The following is a 27,242-nucleotide window of genomic DNA, read 5'->3' on the forward strand; positions in this document are numbered from 1 at the left end:
TTATTTTGGGGCTGCCTGATCCAGGAGTACAAGTGAGATGAGGACCCAGTTCTAACTCTCATCTACCCTCTCCCCTGTTAAGAATACACATGGGGCGCCTGGGTGGCTCAGTCGGTTAAGCATCTGACTTTGGCTCAGGTCATGATCTCACAGTTTGTGAGTTCAAGCCCCACATTGGGCTCTGTGCTGACAGCTCAGAGCCTAGAGCCTGCTTTGTGGATTCTGTCTCCTGTTCTCTCTGCCTCTCCCCTGCTCGTACTCTGTCTCTCTCTCAAAAATAAATAAAACATTTTAAAAAATTAAAAAAAAAAAAGAGTACACAGAGCCCATTGTCACTGTGGTATGACAGTAGAGGAAGAAACCAGAAGATGATCTTGGAGAGGCAGAGATGAGGCTGGTCCTAAGAATAAGCAGTGGTTGTATGTATTTGGGATGCTTAGAAGATGAAAAAGGAGTCTCTTGTGCCAAAATGCAGATACCTGTCAGCAATCTTTGTCAGCAACCTAACTGAATGCTTTTGATTTCAACCCACTTTCTCTTATGCTATCACAATCATTTTTTTTTTTTTTGCAAGTGGGGGGCTTAGTAGCTGGTTACAGAAACCTAGAGATGTGGGAAGGGAACTTAGATGTCTGTTTTCTTGGATAAACTTCCCACAGTCCCAGACAACGGAGCTGCAAGTGGACCCTGAAATGGCACAATGTCCTATCCAATAAGTATACATGTTTTCCAAATAGGTTTGATTTTCATCCTTGCATATATGGTGCCAAGGGTACTAAGACCACTCAATGGGGAAAGGACATCTTCAGCCAATGGTTCTGGGAAAACTGAATGTCTACATGCAAAAGAATGAAATTGGAGCCTTGACTGACTCCAGGGTTGGGACAAGACAAGTGCAAGAGCCTGGAACATGTTTTCAAGCTAGACACAGGAAACTCTTAATCCCATCAGAGTCCTATCCAAAGGACTCCAGAACCAACTGAAGAGGCCCCCCTGAGGGCAAAGACAAGGCAGGACAATAGAAACATCATTAAGTGCAATACAACAGTGGGTCGACACACGGCAAACATGTTTGTATCCATGAAATGATAGTGGTTTTGAGAAAACAAACCAAACAGATTGGTCACCATTAGAAGATAAGAACCAACTCATGATTTTGAAATCTTGTGATTAAAGGGAAGAACACATTACCTCCTGGATCAAGTTTCTAGATCCATCTGCTGAATTAAAGAACTACAGAGGACACAGGAACTTGTTAACTGACACCAAGAGAATGCAATCAGCAAAACCCAGACTGTGTGAAATTCTATGGGTGGACCTCATTTTGGTCCTTGTACAAACAAATGTATCAAAAAACCATTCACAACATTTGAGACAATTAAAACTGTGGACACTGGATATTTGGTGATAATCAGGAATTATTATTATTTTTAGTGTAACAATGGTATTGCAGATAAGTTCTTAAAAATCCTTATCCTTTAGAGAGATATACTGAACAATTTACAGGTGAAATGTGATATTTGTGATTCACTTTGAAATGGTATTGGCAGGAGACTGAGATGAAATAAGATTGGCCAGAAACTTAGTAATTGCTAAAACTGGGTAATGGGTGCACGGGGGTTTATTATACTATTGTCTACTAATGCATATGTTTAAACTTCTTCACCAAAGTTTTATTTATTTTTTTAATGTTTACTCATTTATTTTGAGAGAGAGAGAGAGTACACAAGCAGGGGAGGGGCAGAGAAAGAGGGAGAGAATCCCAAGCAGGCTCTGCACTGTCAGCACAGAGCCTGACATGGGTCTCCATCCCATCAACCATGAGATCATGACCTGAGCCAAAATCAAGAGTCCAACACTTAACTCACTGAGTCATCCAGACACCCCTCTCCAAAGAATTTAAAAAAACTTTTTAGTGTTTTATTTATTCTTGAGAGAGAGAGAGACAGAGCACGAGCAGAGGAGGGGCAGAGTGAGAGAGGGACACAGAATCTGAAGCAGGCTCCAGGCTCTGAGCTGTCAGCACAGAGCCCAGCCTGGGGCTTGAACTCACAAGCCGTGAGATCATGACCTGAACCGAAGTCAGATGCTTTACTGACTGAGCCACCCAGGCGCCCCAATTAAATACAAATGAGTACAATGAATTCTCAATAATGTCACATATCCTTGGTTCACAATAAGCCTCAGAAAAGGAGCGAAAATCTGAGTGATGTATAGCCTCTGTGGTCACTCCGTTTCTCCTGGCAATTCAGTGATGTCCCCTGGGCTATTGCAATAGCATGTTGAGTCTTTATAGCATGTAAAAATAAATAAATAAATAAAATTACAAAAAGTCTTCTATTAAAAAAAAAAAAAAAAGACTTCACAGGAATTTGAGACTCTACTAAGTAGAAGACACTATGCCTGGGGTGCCTGGGTGGCTCAGTCGGTTAAGCGTCCGACTTCAGCTCAGGTCACGATCTCACGATCTCGCGGTCCGTGAGTTCGAGCCCCGCGTCGGGCTCTGCGCTGACAGCTCAGAGCCTGGAGCCTGCTTCGGATTCTGTGTCTCCCTCTCTCTCCGCCCCTCCCCCGTTCATGCTCTGTCTCTCTCTGTCTCAAAAATAAATAAACATTAAAAAAAAATTTTTTTTAATTAAAAAAAAAAAAAAAAGACACTATGCCCAGAACCCTAGGGAACACTACAGTGAGAAAACACAGCCCCAGGCTATGGAGTGGAGGAGCCAGGTATTAATCTTATAGAGGGAGATAAACCAAAATCCTGCTAATAGGGGTGCACAGCCAAATGATATAATACAAAACAAAAGAGCGTCAGAGGAAGAATGGTTCTGCCAGCCCAGCTCGTCACAGAGGAATCCAGGCAGGTTCATCCTGAGATGACTTGGAATTAAGACTGTCAGTTAGGATGTCTATAGCAATGAAGAGGGGATGAAGGGATGGCCAGTATAGAGATTTGAATAGGATACTGAAGGTCATGTGGTTTGCAGAGGGGAAATAAGGCAAATTAGATAGAAGAAGGGTCAAGGCCAGGGGATTGAGAGAGAGGGAGGGGGAGAAAGGGAGGGGGCACTCAGCTGGGAAGGACAATGAATGGTGAGCCCAGTAAAGTCACACACTATATTTCAGGAAGACAGTACCTACTGCTGCTTCAGAACAACACAATCTGGCAGTTTTCTATGCAAGCTCAGCAATGCCATATGCCCTCTTCTTGGTTTAGGCAATGGCCCAGCAAAGCAGATCAAATGGTATGAGTCAAGATTGTTAAATCAGCCTTCAATGCACAGAGCTATGGCTGAGCATGTGATGAGGTGTCAAGAGGAGTGAAGCTTAGTGATCAGAACTCTTAAAAACGGAAACAGACGCAGGAAGTAGTCCCATATAAAAGAAAAAAAAAAAAACATACAACACCCAGCATGACCCTGAAACTCACTGACAGTTTGCTTCATGTGTGTGATTATGAAAGGAGCCTCTTAAAGCCACATCTCTGTGTGGTGACACCTGGTATGTGTGATTCACCACACATCAAGCTGCCAATTTCAATTTTGTTCAGGGTGTTTCTTACCATCTCCTACTCCTTGTATGTGAGTTTACAGTATAGTGTACTTCTCTCCCCCTAGGACAAGCAGACATTGATCCTAGTTAAGGAAACTCACACCCTTTTCACAGACCTGTCTTTCTTTGCTGACATAGTCTATGAACTATACCCCAGAAGACTACAGAGGCATGAAAGCTGCATGCTTGGATACCCAACTTCCTGGGAGCTCCCCCACAACACTGTGTCTGAACTGCTGGCCTTTTACTTAATGGCCAGGATGGGTATGGATTCCCCTCCTCCCCTTCCTCCTCCACCCAGTGGTTTGATGGTGGTATGCATGTCTATCTCCCACACTGCCTTATAGATCGTTGGCCCTCAATAAAAGATACAACCAGAGCTGGTGTATGCTTACTGTTGCAAATGTTCCAGACTGCTCATCAGGCCCCAATCTTGGATTAACAGACCCTTCCCGAAGAAGGCACAAGCGTCAGTAGCAGCTGAAGAACTCACACCAGACATTCCATCAAAGGCACAAAAGTACTTGCAGAGGAAGTCCATGTAGCAAGTGTACCCTAGACATATGCAAAATCCAAGTCACCAAAGGGTACTGGGGAAGGTCTAGATTACAAAAGTGTCTTTGAAACAATAAAGGGACAACCAAGTGACCAGAACTCCATAGAGAAGGCCCTCAGACATACAGAGCAGCAGGCCACACCCATACCCTGCACGACTGGCACATGCTTTCTCTGATAGAAAATAAGAAGCCACTCTGCCACTCAAAGCCAAAGGTAAGCACTTACTCTCCTTGAACCAGAGCAAGTGTTGGCCCTTACCCCTGCCTGACATCACTGAAGTCTGCAAGGAGGAAGGAAGTCAGAGCTGTGCAGAAAAGAATTAACACGGCTGGCCTGAGACCACTTACCCTTTGAAAGGCCTGCACCTGAGATTTGCCCTTGGCCGGCATCTGGGAACCTGGATTTGGGGAAGTCTCCCCCCATTCACTAACTGCTAAAGGTGGCTCATTGTGCCTAAACTACTTGTACAAAACTGTGGTCTCTGCTGAATACCTTCTTTCCTTCTGGGAGTCTGGACTTTGGGTATATGCCAGGCAGAGGGTACCCATGTGGTCAGCCCCCAGTAAAAACCATGGCCACTGAGTCTCTAATGAGTTTCTCTGGCTGACAACATTTCACATTTCATTGCTGGAGGTATTGAGCATGTTCTGTGTGACTCCACTGGGAAAGGACTCTCAGAAGCTTGCACCTGGTTTCCCCAGACTTCGCCCCATGCCCTCTCCTTCCTCTTGCTGATGGTGCTTTGCCCCCTTTCACTGTAATAAAGCATAGCTGTAAGCACAAATAGATGCTGAGTCATAGGAGTCCTCCTAGCTCCTTATGTAACCTGGAGTTAGTCAACACAAGACCACACTAGGGGTCTCCCCAATGTGAGGTGATAGAGTTCGTGAGCTGTCCCTGGTGCTGTCCATGAGCTCCTACTTTTTGTTCCAAATAATAGAACAGCACTCCTGGTCTGCACTCCTCACTGAAACCATGAGCTGGAAATCCCTCTGATATCTGCGGAGAATCCCACAGATATGAGGGCCTATTACCTGATTGGTTCTAACATTTTGGGGTGGGAGCCTCACCTCTGATCCATGGCCTGCTTCCCACAGGGTCTTACACATGGAGCGTGTGCAAAGCAAACCATCTGGTGAACATGAAACTAGTTTTGAAGGAGCGATAAAATCACAAAAAGCCCTTTTAATAGCTTTATCTTTGCTCCCCATTCCTCCAACTTTATGAAGTGACAAATCGTCTTAGGTATATAGAGACCATATGCACAAACACTTGTAACCCTATGGGAATACAAATGAGGAACACAGAAAGAGGTTACTGTTTCATTGAAAAGCCTATTTCAACACATTCAAATCTGTCAACATAATATATCCAGATAATCTCTATTTTATAACTATAGCTTTTCCGGCACGCCAGGCTTAAGCCAGTAATCTCCCACTTATCATCCAAATCTCCTTCCAGCAAACAAGTTTTTAAAACTGAAAACAAATTAAGAAAATCCAAGTTTGGCACTAACATACTTGGCTTTCTGAAATCTCATAAAATTGCAGGCAATTCTCATTCATTCACTTACTCATCCATTCAGATTAACCAAGCTACTGAGAACATACCAGCAGCAAAGCACCCTGCTAGGCTCTATGCAGAATACAAAGATGCTGCACTTGGCCATGATGTTCCTTTGCTGCAAAGCTATCTGCAGAGATGCCTACAGGCACACTGTGTGTATGTGGCACCCAGAGAAGGAAGACATGGCCCTTGGATCAGTCAGGGGCCACTGTGGGCATTTCAAACAGGAGAAAACCAATGCAGGGATGTATGAACACAAGGGATGGAACTGTTGAAAAAGAATCCTGGAGAAGACAAGGCAACTCCAGGGCCACTGGGTGGGGATGAGCTGTCCAGAGCAGAATTTGGAAGCTGGGACACCAGTGAAGCAGAAGGCAGACCTGAACCACAATGTGGCACTAGGAACGGAGAGGAGGGACTAGAGGAGAAAGACAGGCAGAGCTCACAATTCCATCTGATGTCGGAATAGGGAGGGAGGAGGCAGCAAGCATGACTCAGAGGTTTGCAGCTATTCATAGAAAGAAAAGTTAGCAGGAGGAGCAGGCTTGGTGGGGAAAATTACAATTCATGTCACCAGACCTTGCTAAGAATGTTGGTGTGTACCGTGCTTCTCCAAAGTATGCTACCAGTCCACTCATGACCTTTTTGCCACACCCTTATGCTAAATGTGAAGAAAATAGACTTCAAACAAATGTGGACACATTAGCAACCAACGCATTTCTTCTCAGCTTCCTAACGGTCTCACGGTATGAAACACTGAATGATATTTTAAAGCCGAATCCAATATGGTAAGGCCACCATCTTCTAGGGTAGAGACCCCAGTGGCTTAACCTGCAGACCCGCACTCTTAACTTCACGTTTTTCAGGGACATTTTGCAACTTTCCCATATCTGTCCTATGAGTATTACCTAAAGTGACACTGAGGACACTACTATTTCCTGGCACCCAGTCTCTGTGACAGTGGCTTTTGAGAGATGGCCTCGCTGGAAGAATGAGTGCACGATCCATCCTAGAGGCAAAGATGTCTTGGTGTGCCATCTTCTCTCACCTGACCACAACCCCACAATGGGCCCAGCTCACCAAATGTTCAATGGTCTTCCTCACCAAAAGGCTTTCAAATTTTACTCTCACTTGACTGAAGCCTTCTTTCTTACAGACCCAGACTAATTTCTTTGAGGCCTCCCTTGCTAACTGCCTTAGCCATTCCTACCTGCACAGATCAGCCTGAACAACAAATAAATTAAAACAAATGCTCCTGTTTGAAATCATTTCCTGGGAAACAAATGTCATTTATAGTGTCACTGAATAAGCAACTGGTATAAACAAAGCTGAATTCTGCTTAACCAAATCAATTTTGTCATTAATGTCGATAAAGCAATATGCGTGAAATGGTCTTTCCCTAAGGACTTGCTGAAGACGACACCTTTGAAAATTCCACATCATTTATGAATTTTTCCTTAATGTCATGTAATCACATGTTCTCTGTGAGATGAGAGAACTAGGGATACATGGGAACCAACAACCAAAAGAAAAAAAAAAAAACTGAGCGCAAACCATATTCTCTTTGTTTGTATCCAAACAGATATGTGATTAAGAATGCCAGCAATGGAGGGGCATCTGTGTGACTCAGTCAGTTAAGCTTCCAACTCTGAATTTTGGCTCAGGTCATGATCTCACAGTTTGTGAGTCCGAGCCCCACATCTCCACTGTCAGTGCAAAGCCTGCTTGGGAGTCTCTCTCTCTCTCTCTCTCTCTCTCTCTCACTGCCCCTCCCCTGCTTGTGCTCTCTCTCTTTCAAAATAAATAAATAAACAAACAAACAAACAAACTTAAAAAAAAAAGAATGTTAGCAATGGAATAAGAACCGTAACTCCTGTATTTATTTATATTCCTAGCACATTGTTGGAAAGAAGTAAATACCTGCCAACAATTCCTGATACTTCCCAGAAATTGTTTTTACACGTGACAATATTTAGAGTATTTTTTTAATCCTGATAACATGACTGTTACTAAGCCCAGCTGTTGGCACTATGCACTTTCTCTCACTATGTACCTAGAATAAGCTTAGGTGATCAAATGAGCTTCTCAAGCAAAATCCAGGAGAGAAGTACCTGAAGAAGTCACACTTAATAGAGAAATTCTAATCCAAACCTCCACTGACTTTACATTAAGGTAAAAATAATGAGCAATTCAGGCCAAAATGACAAGATACCAGAGTATGCCTATTTGATTGGTAAAAATCAATGCTGATGATACCAAGTGTTGCAAAGAATACAAATCCACAAAATCTATTAACTGCCAGTGGGAGTCTAAATTGATACAACTGCTTTGGCTAACAGTTTGGGCATTATATAAGGGGAATTTTCACATTCCTACCTGGCAATTTCCTGGCAATTTCAATTCAAACCTGGCAATTTCACCCAAGAGAAACCCCTGCATGTGTACTAGAATTATCATGGTCACCCATCAACAGGAAAATGCATAAATGAAAGTGGCACACTCACATCCTGGACTGTTATACAGCAGTCAAAATGAGCCCCCCTCTCCAAATCATATATTGTACAATACTCTTTTTATCAAGTTAAAAATGGCTGAAATGAAAAATATGGGGCTCTTAAACTGTACATAAAGGAGGTAAAACTAAATAAGGAGGAAAGAAAGAGGATAGTGAGCAAAATTTGGGATGGTGGCTACCCTGGAGGGAGGGAGGCTGGAGGATGGGATTAGGAGAGAGAGCACAAGAAATGTGTGCCCACATTTTCTCTGAAGACATTTCTCCAAACACCAGGCTTCACTTAGTTAAAAAATAATAATAAAATAAAATCAGAGTGGTCTTTCCAAAAGGGAAGCTTGTGAGAGAAATGGCTCTGATTCCTTCTCCACCCGGGTGCATCAGCCCAACAGGTTAAACCTGGCTCTACCTGGCCCCTAAGGAAGAGAGATCATGAACAAAAATTCTCTCACCCTGTCTGCAGCCCACAAGCTTGTATCTTGCCTCTCTTCTAGTCACACACACACTTAGAGAACTACTGAGAGCCGGGGTTCCAGGGAGGGTGAGGAGAGAACACACATGAACAGGCACAGACAGAGCCCTGGGTAACCCACCCCACTGCTGTCAGCACCGTGAGCGACAGGCCTACAGGGCACTCAATCCTTGACCACAGCAGGCAGGATGGCAGGATTCAGATCAGAAGCAGGGACAGGAGAGCGGTGTGGTGTCAAACATCTGAACTGCTGAGAAGCACAAGGAGGGCCAGACCAAAGGGTCTTCCAGAGGGCAGAACAGAAGTGCCAGGAAGAAGTGGCAATTTTGGCTCCGCTTCAGAAGGGCCTTTTCTGTACTGGGAGACTTACCCATCTCCAGTGGCACCACGTACAAGTGGGCACCTCTGGGTAAGCCACTGAAGTTTGGTCATTTGGCTTCAGTTTCTCTTCCTATAAAATGGGAATGAGGACATATTCATGGAAAGGCTCACATGGGACTAAATGATGGCACAGGGCTGTACAAATGTCAGGAATCATTCACTCCACCCGGACAAGTCAAATAACTATTCTGCCCATCTTGGAGTCTAGAAATGTCCAAAAGCAAAACTACAGAGCCAGACTATGCAAGGACACACACAAGAAACTTGTTCCATCCCCCTCCACCCCACAAACCAGTATCTGTCCCCACAACCTTATCAGCAAGCAATAAGAATTTTTCTTGTTACCCAAAGAATCTGCACATTTAAGATAACCTTGAAATGCCAACTGTCTACACACAGTTATTTTTAAGAAAAGAAAATGAGACATCTTTGCCCTTTCAACTAGAATAAAACAAAACAAAAGTGAATGCAATCAGGTTTTACTTCCACTAGCACTGGGGGACCCCATATTCATAAACATTACCTTGATCCCTATAGGTTAGTAATACCTGGTAAATACAGATGATTCAACAATGCTAATTCAGAGATGCGTGGGCATCCGGACACACATCTGGGACAGGCACAGACCATGGAGTACTAAAGGCCCAGGTCAGAATCTCTCTCCATTGCCTATTGGGCCAGTGACTCCTGACAAGCTACATCCTCCTGTCAAACCTCAGAACCCCTCATTTGTACAACAGTGTGGTGGTGAGGATGATGTGAATGTAACGTAAAACTGTGTGGTCTATAGCTGACAATGACACATTTATAACAAATCACTGATGATCCCTATCATTGCATGTCTTGGTGAAGTGTTTATACACCTGACAGAGAATGATAAGTGGGATAAAACACCATTTGGAAAAGGTCCTCTTTTCATTTGGTTGCCTAACTCTAAGAACACTGTTCTGTGTGATCCGGATGACACAGCTGAGTGAGCTTAGGGACACCAAGACATCACATGAGAAAAGCACATGAAAAGTGTCAGCTTTCTCTCTTTTCAGGAATTAACAACAGTGATCCCCATTTTGGAGTGGGAGCCATCACTTAAGTCCAGTGGAGCTCTTGAATTCTCAGGGGCATCATAGACTGAAACATCCTCTAGAAGCTGTGTCCCAAGAAAGCTGGAGAAGGTCATATAAATCCTATAGTGAGTGACCTGAAGGCATACTGCTTGGCCAAGTGAAGTGACCAAGGTGACCTGAGTTTCAGCAAACAGCAAGGCAGTGCCCTCCTGTTTGCAATGACGATGGAGCAGTTCTTCTCAGACCATGGTCCAGAGCAGCAGCATCTGGGAACTTGGGAGAAATGCCAAATCTCAGGTCCTCCTAGACTCACTGCCTCAGAAACACATCAGAGGGGCAAGTACTTTGTGGCCCTTCTGGGAATTCCGCTGATGGCTCAGGTTTGAGGACCAATGGCATAGAGTGATCTAAGACCTCGATGTTGAAACTAACCATCCCCAGGAAATACACTAAGGCAATAGCCAGTAAGAAAGGAGAGAAAGCCTTCAGTATCTTTCCCCCTTTCATCCATTTCAGTGGGCAGTGTTAGCTATCTCACTACCTGACTTCAATTTTGAAACCCATGCTGCTTGAAACCCAGCAGGACACTTCTGGTTTTCCACAGAACGCTAAGATGGGCCCTTAAAATGCAGACACTGTGTCTGATGCATCTGTGAGTCTGCTGTGCCCCTCCCAAGGCCTGGCAACCAGGGGTGTCAGGAAAAGTGGGAAATAAACTAAGTGACCAACTAAGGGGGGAACAAACAGTCCCAAGTACTGTGGGTCCCAAGGTACTGAACAAGGTGACTGCCCCCCTCAGTCCTTAACTGAGGACTTAGGTCCTGAACCAGAATCAAAGACTTTGGGGGAACTGACTCTGATTGGCTGCCTGAGGTTCCACAGTTACCAAGACCAGAGGGGCCTGGAGGCCCCAGATCACTCTCTCCCTCCATGTCCCCACTCACTCCTTTAACCCAAGCTTGTCAGAGGTCCTGTCAGAGGAGGTGGAGGTGGGAGGCGGGGGGCTCCCCCATTAGAGGTCAGGGCCCCCAGCCTTTAGAGGTTGGCCAGAGATATTATTTCTCCTGCTAGGGGCTTGTTCCCAAACATCCCTAGGCTAGTGGCAGTGTCCTCCAACCCTAGACGCCCTCTGTCACCATCACTGTAGCATCACCACCCTCCAACGTCAGATGCCCCAACTTGGCACATTCCTACCTGTAGTAAGACAGCAGGCCGTTGCTGAGCACGAACCAGCGCCGCTGGTAGCCTTTCAGGTAGTTGGTCCACTTGAGCAGCCAGCCCTTGAAGCTGTCCAGAGGCAGTAAAGCCATGGGCGCAGTGGAGGTCGTGTCAGTCCCTGACATTGGAACCCCAAGAGGCGTCCTCGCATGTCCAGGTCGCCCAAGGGGTAGCGGCTTTGACGCCAGCAGCGACCCGGACTCGGGTTTGGTCCAGGGCACGCTCCCCGCTACTGGCCCGAGTGCCGATAGCTGCTCTGGCGAGGTCTTGTGGAAGGGTCCAGCCCCTACACTTGAGCCCAACTCTTGCCAGGGCCCTGACCCCCGCCCCAATCCCAGCAGCAGTTCCGTTCCCGGTCTGGACTCTGGCCTTGGGTCGGACGTCTTCTCAGACGCAGGTTCCAGTCTTGGCACCGGCTCAGAAACTGGCTCCGACACCTGTTGTGACACAGGGTGCCGCTCAGGCTTCGGCACTGGCTGGGGCTGAGGCTTGGGCTGGGGCTTGGGCTCCGGCCCGGGGCCAGGCGTGGAAGCGCTCATGCTCGGCGCCGCCGTGTGGCAGGACAGGCAGGGGACAACCGTGAACAGCGACGAGAGTCCGCGGGAGCGGCCGCCACAGCCGCCGCCTCGGCACAGAGCGGCCGCTTTCCCCATAGAGCCCGCCGACCGGAGCGCGGCGGAGTCGCTGGGAGGGGGAAGCCGGAGGCGGAGGCCGGGGGCGGGGCCGGGGGCGCCGTCACGAGCGCGCGGCACGGGGCGGGAGCACGCGCAGGTCCCCTCGCGGCCCCGTGCGCCCCGTGCTGCCTGCGCCAGCTGAGTGTTGTCCTCCCCGCGCTCAGCGGGCCAGACTTGGACCCTTGTCCCTCTCTCGCGTCGCCAGCGCCTGGCTCAGGTCTGGCCCTGGGAAGGCTCTCTGGAAACACCTGTGGCGCTAGAGCTTGGCGACTGGCGACGCGGAAGGGACCGCGCGCTTCAGGCCACCATCCCTGCCTGCGCCCCAACCCGTGCCAGGCGCTGGGGGAACAATGATGAATGCGGAGCCCGCCGGCTTCCAGCACAGCTCTGCCTGCGGCGCCCAGCGCCGGCGTTCCCTGTCAGGGGTGGGTTCGCTCCCCAAAACCCAGGAAAGCGGGGGTGGGGCGGTGCGGAGAGCGGGTGGTGCCGTGCTCAAAAACCGTGAAATGCGCCCGAAGCACCGGGACCCAGCCGGATGATGCTAAAAGCTGAGGAGGACACCCACCGCCCCCAACGGGAGTCATTACCTATCTGTGGGTCCTTACCCCCCGCCCCCGACTAGCCGACGATCTGTCTCAATGGCCGAAGCCACTGCCGCCTCCGCCTCCTGAGCAAGCTGGCCTCTAGTTCAAGGCCAGCAGGGCACTTCGCTGCAAGTGGCGACATAGTTCAGGCTCTCTAAAGAATAGAGAGTTTTTGTAAACTGAGCGTTTTAAGTATATATATAAAGGAACATCTAAAAGCAGAGTTCTTAACTTGGACCTCCTGGATATCCTGGGTAATCTTGGCTGGCTGGCTGCGAAGCTTCTGCGATAGGCTGCAGAGTTTTATGTATCTGTGCGTTTTCTAGGGAGATGGACCACGGTTTTCATGAGATTCCTAAAGGAGTCTGTGATACCAGAAAAGTTAAATATCACTGATTTTTTAATGTTTATTAATTTTTGAGAGAGTGCTCTCTTTATTAATTATTAGTATTAGTATTATATATATATTATATAATATTAATCTATTTAATCTATTAATAAAATAATAAATTTTATTAATTTTTGGTGGGGGTGGGGCAGAGAGAGGGAGAGAGAGAATCCAAGCAGGCTCTGCACTGTTAGCAGAGCCTGACCTCACCAATGGTAAGATCATGACCGGAGTTGGATGCTTAACCGAATGAACCACCCAGGCGCCCCTAAATAATACTGATTTTTTAAAAATTTTTAATGTTTATTTTTGAGAGAGAGAGAGACAGAGTGCAAGCAAGGGAGGGGCAGAGAGAAAGAGAGAGGGAGACACAGAATCTGAAGCAGGCTCCAAGCTCAGAACTGTCAGCACAGAGCCCAGTGTGGGGCTAGAACTCACAAACTGTGAGATCATGACCTGAGCCAAAGTCAGATGCTTAACGGACTGAGCCACCCAAGTGCCCCAATAATACTGATATTAAAGGGAAAGGTTCATGGCTACCACAAATAATGGGAAATACAAATGGAAATGTTAGATTTGCAACTCCTACCCAGACCCTTCCATCTCTAGACCTCTGTGCAGGCTCCCCTCTGTTCATCCTAATGTGTCTTACCTTCCCTTTGCCCAGTTCTTTCTTGATCTTTGCTTGTGATAAGACTGCCTGTGCAGGGACCACCCTCCTACATGAAGTGATAGACTGAGCAGAGCAAGTTGGAAAGTCCTAGAAAAGGGTGGTGTAGGCACTGCCCAAACAGAACTCCTTGCCATCTTTGCTGGTGACTCTGGGACCTGCCCTTGAATGGTGATCTTACCTGCAGATTTTTGTGGGCTCTGGAGTGCAGACACCTGCTTCTCTTGATGTATTGGCTAAATACAAAGATGGCCCTCAAACTTCAGTGTGTGGAGTCAAGGAAAAGTGGTTGCCTCTGAGAACTGGGCAATTGGGGAATGGAGCTGGGGTGTTTGCTTTTTTCATTTATATCCTTTGAACCTTTTGAATGTTTTAACTGTGTGTGTTTCACATATTCAAAAAATAATAATTGTTTCAGCTCATCCCAAGGAAGCTTATTAGAAATTCAGTTTCCCATCCCCATCTCCCTGGGATTCTGAGTCAGTAGATCTGGAATGGAATCCAAGAGTGTGCATTTTAATGAACTCCCCAGGGGTTTCTGAAGTGGGTGGATCATTGACCACACTTTGATGGACAGTGATGTGGAGGGAAATCTTGGGCTTTGTGCGTCAGATCCACTACAGAAATTCCAGCCCAGCCACTACCTAGCTATGGGAACTTCAGCCACCTCACTTAGCTTCCTCTTGCTCATCTGTAAAATGAGGATAATAATCCCTACCTCACTGACTGAGAGTAATAAAATCATGTCTGTAAAGCACATTTGGCATAGTAGGTGTTTAGTAAGTATTTTCTAGCTATTTAACTAGAGGGTGCTCTGTGAAATGTATTAAACAGAAGCCAGAGCAGGAAGAGATGAGACCAAGGTTAATAAGCTTGGAAAATAGCCACAACGATAGGAAAAGCTCAGTGCCTGCTATGTATGTGCCAGATGTGTTTGCAACCCCAAGGAAGGAAGCCAACTATTAAAAGTTTAATGATCTGTTTTGACTACTTCAATAAATGGATGATAGGATCTAAGTTACCCGCCAGAGTGAGTGAAGAAGGTGTCACAGAAAGGGCAAGGTTTGGGGGGTGGGGCGCCTGGGTGGCTCAGTCGGTTAAGCATCCGACTTTGGCTCAAGTCATGATCTCACTGTTCATGGGTTCGAGCCCCATATCGGGTTCTATGCTGACAGCTCAGAGCCTGGAGCCTGCTTCAGATTCTGTGTCTCCCTCTCTGCTCCTCCCCCACTCGCCCTCTGTCTCTCAAAAATGAATAAACATTAAATTTTTTTTAAAAAAAGAAAGGTCAAGGCTTGCACTGAGTCAGAGGGGCAGGAAGTGGAAGGGCATTTAAGACAAAGGAATCAGTGTGCACAAAGTCCCAAATCAGGAGAGAAGACCTTGTCTGGGAAATGACAAAGAGCTCAGCATATTTGAAAAAGCTGGAAAGGAGATAAAACAGGGAGCTAAGCTAGATGGGCACCATACAATCAGGAATACCCTATATCGTACAGAAAGTGGGCCTCCTGGGCACTGGAGTCTCCTGGGAGATTTTTTTTACATTTAAAGTGCCAGATTCCACCTAATGGAGAAATGGCTGTCTCCAAGTCTGGGGCAGGAAATATGCGAGATGAGCCTGCCTGAGATATTTTGTCATGCCAGAAAGTAAAGAGGCTAGTCAAGACCACTGTGTGTCAAAAGGACTCAGACACCATCTTTAAAGGGACTCCCACAGGCCAAAGACAGGACAACTTGAGCATCCAAAAGAATAATGATTACAATGGGTCAAAACACCAAATATATAAAGATCCAGAAGTTAGGCCCACAAGTTCCTAAAGTTACAAAAAAAACAAAAACAAAAACAAAAATTTATAGGTTGCTTTTGGTGACCAGCACCAATTCATTTTTCTGAAAACTGAAAATAAAGAGAAAGAATTAAGTCTGTATCCTTCCTTTCTTATACAAACCCTATCTCATAGTAACCAAAGAGTTTATGAGGGAAAAATCTTTATAGACATATTAGCTAATGAATGCAGAAGGAATAATAAAATTAGTGGCGCCTAGGTGGCTCAATCGGTTAAGTGTCCGACTTCAGCTCAGGTCATGATCTCATGGTTCATGGGTTCGAGCCCCACGTTGGGCTCTATGCTGACAGCTCACAGCCTGGAGCCTGCTTTGGATTCTGTGTCTCCCTCTGTCTCTGGCCCTCCTCTGTTCATGCTCTGTCTCTCAAAAATAAATGTTTAAAAAATAAAATAAAATTTAGAAGAAAACATCATCTTTTGGCAACCCCAAATGAAATAATGGATCCAGGCAATGATCATCAAAGCTTCCTAGTGATGGGGTATATGGGCAACTTCATAAAGACTGATCAGGCTGTTGTCAGCTGAATCTACAGATCGAACTCACATCACTGAAAGTGAAACCACAGGATATTATGTGCTTCTGGATATGACGCAGTAGGAAACTCATAGCACCACCTATGAAGTATTTTTACTTCTCCCTCCTTTTCCCTCCAAAAGAAACCTCTAAACCTGAAACTAATCAAGCTTCTAGCTTGATCAATACAAAAGAAATGCAGAGGACAGAGGAACATGCTAAATGACCCAAGGAGTCAATCAGTCAAATTCATAAAATAGGAAAATCTAATCAGCAAAACTAAAGGGCAACCAATGGAATGGGAGAAGATATTTGCAAATGACATATCAGATAAAGGGTTAGTATCCAAAATCTATGAAGAACTTATCAAACTCAACACCCAAAAACCAAATAATCCAGTGAAGAAATGGGAAAAAGACATGAATAGACACTTTTCCAAAGAAGACATCCAGATGGCCAACAGACACATGAAAAAAAAAATGCTCAACATCACTCATCATCAAGGAAATGCAAATTAAAACCATAAAATAAGAAAATCTATATTCAAATGACCTATTCAATAAATACATGGCCTAGGAAAAAAGATGGGAAAAGGAAAATGTTATCAATTTTAAAGACTTAAGAGACATATCAACCAGATGCAGTATGTGAACCTTGTTTGGGTCTTGATTCAAACAAACCAACTGTAAAAAATATATTTCTGGAACAGTTGGGTAATATTGAACAAAGAGTGGGTTTTAAGAAATATTAAGAAATTGTTAATTTTGCTATATGTATTATAATGGTATTGTGATTTTTTAAAAGGATTTATCTATAGAGATACATTCTGATGTATTTATGAGTGAAATTATATGATATTTGGATTTACTTTAAAATAATACAGTTTTAGGGGCACCTGATTGGCTCAGCCAATTAAGCATCCCAACTTCTCTTAGGTCATGATCTCATAGTCCGTGAGTTCGAGCCCCATGTTGGGTTCTGTGCTGACAGCTTGGAGCCTGGAGCCTACTTCGGATTCTGTGTCTTCCTCTCTTTCTGCCCCTCCCCTGCTTGCACTCTGTCTCTCTCTACCTGTGCGTCTCTCTCTCAAAGATAAATAAACATTTAAAAAATTACAAAAAAAAAAATAATACAGCTTTAAAAAGAATGAGGTGGGTGGGGAGCAGATGAAAAAAGAATGGCCAGATGTTGACAGTGTTGAAGTTGGGTACACAGGCATACATTATATTGTTTCCTCTGTTTTTGTGTAGGTTTGAAAATTACCACGAAACTGCTTTTGTTTTACAAATGTTGGGCCTTTTACAGAACTCACCTCCTACCTTTCCAACAACTCTGTAAGTTCCCCTATGTTTACATAATAGGAAATTGAGGTTCACAGAGCTAAAGGCCTGCCCCCAGTCACACCATGGGCAAATGGGAAGCCAAGATTCAAACAGAAGGTTTTCTATCCACAAAGCCTGTCCACCTGTGCCAGAATAGAGACTCCAGACACCTGCCTCCCACCCCCAAAAGAAGCCTTCCCTGACTGTCCCTGAGGACCTTAGGAACAGGAAAATACTAAGAGTGACAGTCAGTGAAGGCCCTTGTGAGCCGAAAGACCCTGGGATAGCTGATCCAACCTCATGCAACAGAGCTGGTCACAGCCACCACTTACACCCGAGGTCAGCTCAAGGTCACATTGCTAACTGGATAAGAACTAGGCCTTTCAGTTCCCATTGGTCTTTGTTCAAAATCCAGACAGATTCTCCTATAGGCTTGTAGGCACAGATGTCGACAGTAGTTTGTGCCTCATTTTCCCCAGGAAAAGATATGCATGAGCTGAGAGGGAGGCAGAACGGCAGGTAGCTAAGAGCACAAGTTTGGAAGGAAGGCTTCTGTTCAAATCCCAGGTTAGCCACTTTCTGGCTGTATGCCCATTAGTGAGTACCTCGTAAAATGAGTTGGTGTGGGTTTCTTCTGCTATTACACAATTAGGTCTGTTGTACCTCTGGCCCTTTTGCTAAATGAGAATAGCTGGCTGGAAGCCCTGTGTGAGGGAGAATCACAGATAGCAGAGTCAGGAGGCTTCTATTCTGTGGTGCCAACATCCACACTGCAAGCTCTAGGTGACTAGTAAAAAAAATTTTTTTAAATATTTTATCATTTTTTTGAGAGCAAATATGAGCAGTCAGTGTGTGTGTGTGTGTGTGTGTGTGTGTGTGTGTGTGTGTGTGTTGACAGAGAGAATCCTAAGCAGGCTCCACACTGTCAGTACAGAGCGAGATGTGGGGTTCAATCCCATGGACTGGGAGATCATGACCTAAGCTGAAATTAAAAGTCGGATGCTTAACCGACTGAGCCAACCAGGAGCCCCTGACCTGAGATATTTAATTCAATTTCTTTAGAGAAGAGCCATACTGTTTTCTGCCTGGGAGAAATGTTACCTGCACTTTGGAAACTTGAGTATAGAGAAGGGTAGGACAGTAGGTTGGAGCGGTTATCCAACCCCCTCTCCATTCCCATCCACCCCAGGTTGTGTATGAGTTTATTATATACTGAGTAGATACAAAAGAATATTATAAACTATGTGTAGGACATACAAATAACAGTACAAGTGACACCCATGAGCTTACTAACTAGCTTAAGGAATAAAATGTCCTATTTTAGTTCACTTTTCTCCCTCCTCCCTTCTTCCATAACCTGTTGACTTTGAGCCCAAAGCCTCCATGGATTTTTTTCAAGCCAACTGCCTCCTGTCTCCTCTTTAGTTGGCTAAGAGAATATTCTCGACTGCTACTTCCACCTGATTCATTCATCAAGAGCTCTCATCCTCTTCCACATTCCAAGCACCTGTTGAAATTTCTCATTCATCAGTTATCCATCTTTAAAACTGAAACGCCCCAACATGGCCTCACCAAGCCCCCTTAACTGTTTTCTTTATCTCCGACAGAATTTGTCACCTTCTAAATGATTTCTTTGGTTTATTTATGTCTCTTCTTATTAGAATATAAGCTCCAGGATGGCAGAAATTTTTATCAGATTTATTTCACTGCTCTACCATCAAGGCCTAGAAGAAGACTTTTCATATAATATGACTTCAATGAATACCTGTTAAATGAAGTCTTCTTTCTAGTTCTCTTTGCTGTTGAGTGTTTAGTACTTTTAGAACTTACTATACTTCTTTTTCACTGGAGTCTCAAGAAAGATGGGAGCCCAACATGGGTGCTACTAGTGCCTCCTGAACTAGAAGTCTCAAAGTCAGTGGTTCTTAATGTGTGTGTGTGGGGGGGGGGGGGAAGAGATTGAGGACCCTTATAAGATTTTGATGAAACCTACAGAATCTATAAATCAGCATTTACATCTAAAATTTTACATATAGTTTATGAAGACCATGAACTTCATCTTAAGGACCTGTGATCTTAGAACATTTCTGGAAAGATGCATAGAAACTGTTAACTTGGTTGTCCCAGAGAGGAGGAAGTGGGGAGTTCTCATTTCATTATGTACCCTGTACATTTCAATTGTGTATAAAGTGTAAGTTTAAAGTTGTAGAAACTAGTTAAATATTTTAAAGGAATCTATGTTCTGGCACTTAGGGGTGATCACAAACTCACATGTCTTCAGGGGCCAGGGAGGTAAACGCACTTGGCCAATGGTGGTGGTTGGGGCTGTTGCTAATCAGAACTTGGATATCCCACTCAAAGTGCTTAACTTTCACAGCACGGAAAACATGGTGTTGATCAAACTCGATATCCCCACTGTCAGCCCTCAGAGGACTATTGGTTAGCAACCTCTGTTTTGCCCTCTGCTTAGAGTGATAGAAATCCTAGGTTGTGTTTGAAAACCTTTCTGGGTAGTCAAAGAATCCTCAGTGCTAAGGTATGCAGAATCTCTGAAGCGGTAGAAGGAAAAAGAAAATAGAAAACCTCTTGGAAATGACCTGGGAGCTCCAGAGAAAATGGTGGTGCATGACACAAATTTTACAAAGGGGTAGCCAAGTCTCCCTTTTGCCTATTTGTCCAACCCCTACCTAGTGGGGCCTCCCAGTCCCATTAGAGAAAAAAGGGAGGATGGTAGACAATGACAACACCAGGTATGAGAGACAGATGGGGTAGGTCTAGGTCCAGGAAGGAGAGCTAACCTCAGGGCAGGCTTCATGAAGGTGGACCAGGAGTCAGGCCCTGAAGGGTCTGGGCTGAATATCAAGTGGAGAGGTGGGAGGGCTGTATTCCTAGCAGAGTAAACAGTAGGATCAAAGGTTCCAGGTAGAAAATCAAGAGGCCTCGGGGCGCCTGGGTGGCGCAGTCGGTTAAGCGTCCGACTTCAGCCAGGTCACGATCTCGCGGTCCGTGAGTTCAAGCCCCGCGTCAGGCTCTGGGCTGATGGCTCAGAGCCTGGAGCCTGTTTCCGATTCTGTGTCTCCCTCTCTCTCTGACCCTCCCCCGTTCATGCTCTGTCTCTCTGTCCCAAAAATAAATAAAAACGTTGAAAAAAAAAATTTAAAAAAATAAAAATAAAAAAAAAGAAAATCAAGAGGCCTCTTTGGAGAAGAGAATTCATGAGGTTTGGCTCATGGGAAGAAACACAGGAAATAAGCTTGGAAAGCTAGGTTCCACAGGATTAGGTGCTCCTGGTCCTCTAATTTACATTTGGAACGAAGCTAAGGAACTGTTTTTTCCCCTGTGACCACTTCATCCTGCAGAGCCTGTGTACTTGGCCCCATAGAACCACCAGAGGAAGGCTTGGTTGGGGTCCCCCAGTGACTGACCACTGCTCCATGACCAGGTTCCCCCAGGTAGTCATTGACTTACAGAGGCTCTGAGGCCCTGAATGGGTTATAGATGTATCTCAGTCCATCCTTTTCCTCCTGAGCAATTAACTAAAATTCAGGGAAGAGAGAAGTCCATCAAGACCCAGAGATGGGATGTATGTTGCCCAGGGTCTCAGAGCAAATTGGGGGGCTCACTCTCCTCTTTTTTCCTCAGGCTGTCTCTTAAAAATAAAAAAGCTTATTTATTTATTTTGAGAGAGAGAGAAAGAGAGAAAGCATGTGCACAAGCAGGGGAGGGGCAGAGAGAAAGGGAGAGAATCCCAAGCAGGCTCCTCACCGTCAACATGCTGCCTGACACGGGGCTCGATCCCACAAACTATGAGATCATGACCTGAGCTTAACCAACTGAGCCACCTAGGCGCCCCGCACCAGGCTGCCTCTTGAGGTTTACATGTCAACTCCAAGTACATCTCAACGATCGCCACCACAATCCTCTTCATATTTACCCCATGAAGTGCCAGGCCTCATGCCATGTTCCTGATGTGAGCATTAGCTCACTGAGTTCTAAGAACAAGCCTATAATGTAGATACCACAGTTATTCCCATTATCAGATGAGGAACTAAAGCTCTGAATGGGGGGGGGGGGGGTGGAGGGTAAAATAGCTTTCTCCTGAGAGATAGGGCTGAGATTCCGACTCAGAGTCATCCAACTACAGAGCCCATGTACATCAGATGAATGAAACCTCACTGTGGCAGTGAAGAATGAGGACACATGAATCCTCAAGGCTTGTGGGCAGCATTTCCAGTGGCTAAAGGGTTGAACAGGGCAAGTGCAGCCCCAATAGTTCTTCCTGTAGAACCCAAAGGAGGTACCAGCCACCAACAGCCAGGATTTTCATCTGATTCATTTTCCCCCACTAGGGACTATTCAAATGTAACCTCCATGAGGGCAAAGGATTTGAGCCAGCCAGCAGCTGAGAGATCTAATGTGAATAATGGAGGGCAGGAGGGCATGTGCACTTGAATGACAGTGACTTGGTGACAGAACCTTTAAAATGCTCCCAGATGAGCAGAGTGGCTAAAGTAATCTCATTAGGAATTATTCTGCCAAGTGATAAATAACATTAGTAAAGCAAAGTTCAGCCTGAATTATCATTTGGGATAAACCTGGATTAGCTAAGAGCAGGAGTTTCTCCCACCCATTCAAATGCAGTTATTTATGGGGCATTATGTGTGCAAAGCCCTTTGCCACATCTCAGGAGCTGAGAACTGGAAGGAAGTGCAGGTATCAGCCACCAGGTTGCAGGTGGGAAAGCTAAAGCCCAGAGAAAGCTTACTTGAGAAGGTAGGGAGCCCCAGGCCTGCCTCTAGCTCTGCCTCCTCAGCCCTCACAGCTGGGCAGAATTCCAAAGTCATCAGCTGGACCAGGCTCTGTACTACAATACCCAAAGTAACACTTCTCAATTCAACAAGGGGCTGGACTGGGATAGGTCCCCACCTCTCTGTGCTACGGGTCCCCAGGAATTGAATGACTTGGCCTCCCTCCCAGACCCCAGCACACAAGCTCCTGCCTTCCAGCAGATCCTGACTGAGCTCACAACTGTCTGCTGACCCCTTGTGGTCACTGTGGGATCTGTCCTGGCCCAGTAGCCTGGGCCTTGGTTGCTCCTCTGGGACATTCTGGCCTAGTAACCTCACTTCTCAAGGCGCTTTCCCACCACTTACCTTGTGGGGTCCTCCCTACAATCCCAGGAGGCTAGGAGAGCCAGGATCCCCACTCCCACTTTACAAATGAGTGGCAGCATCCTGCAATCCAGTCCTAAATCCACCATGAATTCCTTACTTAACCTTGACAAATCAGTTCCCCTCTCCCTGCCTCACTTACCCACCAGTAAAATAAGAGAAGTGCACCAGACAGCCCTAAGGTTTTTTGAGCCCCACAAACTCCCAGAGTGGAGAGGTGACTTGCCCACCCAAGGTCAAAGTGAAGCCAGGCAGAAGCACTCCCAGTCGGCAGGCCACCCCACTTCTCCCCACTGATCAGGAAAACTGAGAGGCATCACAGCAAACAAGAAAATGAGTTAATCCACCTTTGTGTTCTCATTATGTGCTGAAGGGCCACATGGATAGTTGAGTGGATGGATGGATGGATGGATGGATGGATGGAGGAATGGATGGATGGATGGATGGATGGACGGACAGACGGACTACTGGGGTGGATATGTAAGAATTCTGGGTTCACTCTGAGCTGCAGCTGTAGCAGCCAGCTGCCTCCCCCTGCTCCCTGACAAGCTGCGGCTATAATTCTAGCTGTTTAGCCCCTTGGCAGCCCACATTCCCCTGCTTGGGTTCCAAAGCCACTGCCCCAGTCTGACAGCCTGGAGCTGGGACCCGCCATGAGGGGATTGAGTCTTCATTTAATACTTCCTCCCCACCATGTCACTGACCACCGTGGCCAACAGCAGTAGCCAGGAAGAAAGTCAGCGGCCAAGGCCATGAATAGGCCCACAACATGGGTATCCCTCAACAGAGCAATTTCTGCAGCCAACAATGGCTGGAATTGGGTTCGGTGCTGACAGTGAGGCTAAGGATCACCAGAGTGACTGGATGGTATGGAAAGAGTGTGCCCTATGCATTTCATGGGCTGGATCAAACCTACTGACTCTGAGCAAGTTCCTTAGCCTCTCTGTGCCTTGGTTTTCTCACCTGCGAAATGGACATCATACCTGACAACTATTGTGAGGATTGAATCAGGTAAAATATGAAATGCCTTGCATGAAACAGGTGCTCAGTAAATAGAAGCTCCCTCCTTTTGTTCCAGGTCATGGAGAAATTCTGGAAGGAAAACAAGGTCCACTGTGCACCCAGTACATTTTATACACTGGGAATTTTTTCCAAGTACTCTAAAGTAGTAACATGCATGTGGTGATAGAGGAGGAGGGAATGAAATGTATTTTCAGCAAGAATTAAAGGTGTGCTGAAACAGACTCGATCCCTTTCAAAGAGATTATATTCATCTGTGCCCTGCCCTCAGCATAGCTCCTCAGACACAAAAGATATCCCACAGAGATTTCCTGAGGGTGAAACTGGGAACATGTCTTCACAGCCAGTGGGCAGTAGGTGGGACTCCTGTGCCCTACTTCATCTCGCTCATCTCTATCTCCCTAGCCCAGCCTAACTCTCCTTAAACAGCCTATCCATCCCAGGATCACTGACAAGGTCTTCTTAGCCACCTGGCAGAAGGCAGACCTGGGCTTTAGTCCAGCTGCTATTACAGCTGAGGCTCCTGCAACACCATCTGTGAAATCATGCTCCAGAAGGCTCTAGGTTCCAGGCCCTCCACTTTCAACTAGAGTAATAAAGATGGGAAACTTAACACATGGTGGTTAGGAGATGGTCTTCAGAGTGAGACAGGCTTAGGGTGGCTTTTGTCACTTATTAGGTGCCCAACCTTAGACAGGATTCTTACTCTCTGAGCCTTCTCACCTATAAAATGGGGCTAATAAAATTACCTACTTTGTCATTGGGAGGATTCAATGACTCATGTTTGAAAAGAGCTGAGCCTTGTGCCTGGCACATGAGTGCTAAATAAATGTTAATATGGCAAAAGTCTTGATTACCATAATGGGCTTCCAGGCAAAATTTCATTTGAACTAATAGTTTCACACATGTGTGCATGCATGTATGTGTATCCACTGAACTAAAGAATCTCTAAACCTCCTTAACTTCAAGATTCTATTTCTTGAACAATATCATCCCATCCAACACCCCTCCATTCTTTCCTTGCTGATTTTTCTTCTCTTTAAACTTCTTTTTCCCACCCAACAATTAAGTGGAGTCTCCAGAATTCTATCCTGTCTTGTTCCCTGCTTAAATGCACCATCCCGTTTTTAATTTTTTAAAAAAAAATTTTAATGTTTATTTATTTTTGAGAGAGAGGGAGACAGAGTGCAAATGGGAAAAGGGCAGAGACAGAGGGAGACACAGAATCTGAAGCAGGATCCAGGCTCTGAGCTGTCAGCAGAGAGCCCAATGCAGGGCTTGAACTCACAGACCTCGGGATCATCACCTAAGCCAAAGTAGGACGCTTAACTGAGCCACCCAGGCACCCCTTTTTAATTTTTTTTTTAACATTTATTTATTTTTGAGAGATAGAGAGAGACAAAGCATGAGTGGGGGAGGGTCAGAGAGAAAGGTAGACACAGAATCCAAAGCAGGCTCCAGGCTCCGAGGTGTCACCACAGAGCCCAACAAGGGGCTCAAACCCACAAACTGTGAGATCATGACCTGAGCCGAAGTTGGATGTCCAACCGACTGAGCCACCGAGGTGCCACAACATTCCCTGGTTTTTAATGTGAAAATGGGAAGACTAAGTCCACACAATCAGAGGTGAAGTAGTGACCTATAACATGACTCATTAGGTTGACATCTCAGCTCCACCACCTGCTCCACTCCCAAGGATCCCCCAATCCTTCCAGCCACAGCAAGAGGATGCAAAGACCCTCAGCCAAGGCCAGCCATCCAGGGGAGAAAGGTGCATGTGGCTGGAGGCTAGACTGGGGTAAGGCTCAGAGAGAATGCATTAAATGAGATCCAGGAAGCAGGGAGACCCTGGGGACAGTTTGGAGAAAGAGGGGCTGGGGCTGCTCTGTGTGTCCTGTAAAGACTCCAGGATCCCCAGAGCCTTTCCCCTTTCCTGGTACATCAGCTGATGGTCAAGGGAAAATATTTGTGGAAAGGAAACAAATACACCAAATTTAGGAAAGACACCAAAGCGCTAACAATGGTTGATCTAACAGAAGAGGTCTTTGGCAAATGTGGTCATATTGCTTGTTTGATAAAATTTAAACATTGAAAATATTAAAATAAAATTTAAATATTGAAAATCAATTATTCTAATCAGTTGTGATCAGCCAAGGAAACAGATAAGAGTCTGGGAAAAGACTGCTTTTACCCCTACTGAAAAGCAGCACACTCCAGTTCTCAAAGGAAGACCATAAAGGAGGAAAAGAAAAACATCATGAACATCTCCCCCTCCCCCTCCATCTGCAGGCCACCTGGGCTGGGGACTCCTGGAAATTCAGCCTAGAGGAAGGTCTGCTGCCAGACAGCAAGACTGGAGAGGGCATGGTGAGGACAGTGAGGACAGCCACTGAGAGTACTGATGTCCTTACCTAGCAGGTGTTGTGATGCAGAATGACCACTCCATGGCAGTAAGGAAACCTGCTTCTAGTTCTCTGCCATTAACATGCTGCATGACCTTGGGTATATCAGGTCACCTCTCTGGCCTCAGTTTCCTTATCTGGAAAATGAGGGGACTTGGTTAACTTAAAAAATATATATATACTAGGCCCTTGCTCTATGCACTGTGCTAAAGCTATAATACAAAGAGGAACCAGTCATTTATTTAAAAAAAAAACAACAACAACAAAAAAAAACACCAAGTGCCTACTCCATTTACTAGGCATTGTGGTTACAGATGAGTAAGTCAGGGTTCCTGCCATTAAGACATTCACAATCTGGTTAGGGAGACAGTGAGCAAACAAGAAATGGCCAACCATATACTCAGTGCAGACAGAGGTGTGGGCACAGGAAGGAGTGGCCTTTTCCACTGGGGCCAGGTGGGGCAAGTGTCACAGAAGAAGCCTGGACTGAATCTTGGAGGATCCTTCGTCCCTGCTCTTGAAGTCCGTACCATCTAATCGGGGTTAGGACAAATGCCCAAACAGCTACCACCTAAGGCAGAATGAAGCCACCCTGGGTAATCCAAGTTCAGAGGGGAGAAGAAACCCATGTGACAAAGGCAGGGTGGGAGAAGGGTCAGGCAGGAGGCAGAGGAGGTCAGAAACACTTTGCAGGAAATGGCATTGAGATAAACTGAAAGATGAAGAGTTTTCTGACAGCACTGGGGGGCTGAAGGAGTGTTCTGGATAAGGGGCCTGTGCATGTAAAGGCACAATGTGAGGACTGTCAAGAGTGTAGTTGGAACAGCAGGCAGGCCAGGAAGTGAGAACTGGCAAGGCTGGAAGCCAACGGGAGCCATCATGATAAGAGCCATCAGCAGGCCCCAGGCCAACCACACCACACACCACATCCTCACACCAGTTCTTGGAGGTTGGTTCCCTCACTACTAGCCCACTCTTTCAGATAGGAAAACAGAGGCTCAGAGAGGTTACAAAGTCACACAGCTGAGGGGTAGCAGATATAGCCCTTAACCTAGGTCTGTCCAATGCCCCACCTTGACCCCCTTACCACTAGGCAGTGGCACTATTGAATCCTTCCCATTTAAGGTACTACTGTCCCAGGACACCTGGCCTAGCATTTCACTTCAGACACATGGGTACCAGAGGTTGATCTTTGCCTTAACCATGGAAACCAGCTTGATTCAGCCTCCTCCCAGTTAGGCAGCTACAGGACCTTCAGGATCACCTTTACCAGAACAGATGGGATGGGTAGGGGAAGGAATATTACAGTGGCTGAGGGTTTTGGTGC

The 27,242-nt window shown here is 45.9% G+C and overlaps 1 protein-coding gene across 1 annotated transcript in view; it reads right to left on the reverse strand.

Moving 5' to 3' along the window:
• Positions 1 to 11,991, reverse strand: part of OSBP2 (oxysterol binding protein 2) — a 181,364-nt gene extending 169,373 nt beyond the window's left edge. Inside the window, exon 1 of the mRNA XM_086682055.1 lies at positions 11,300 to 11,991. Coding sequence (XP_086538181.1) covers positions 11,300 to 11,976 — 677 coding nt within the window. The 5' untranslated portion in view covers positions 11,977 to 11,991. The remainder of the gene's footprint in view (positions 1 to 11,299) is intronic.
• Between the last annotated feature and the right edge of the window lie 15,251 nt (positions 11,992 to 27,242).

This window comes from Puma concolor, chromosome D3 (genome assembly GCF_028749965.1).
Source record: "Puma concolor isolate L17-30 chromosome D3, mPumCon1.1.hap2, whole genome shotgun sequence".
NCBI classification, from domain to species: domain Eukaryota; kingdom Metazoa; phylum Chordata; class Mammalia; order Carnivora; family Felidae; genus Puma; species Puma concolor.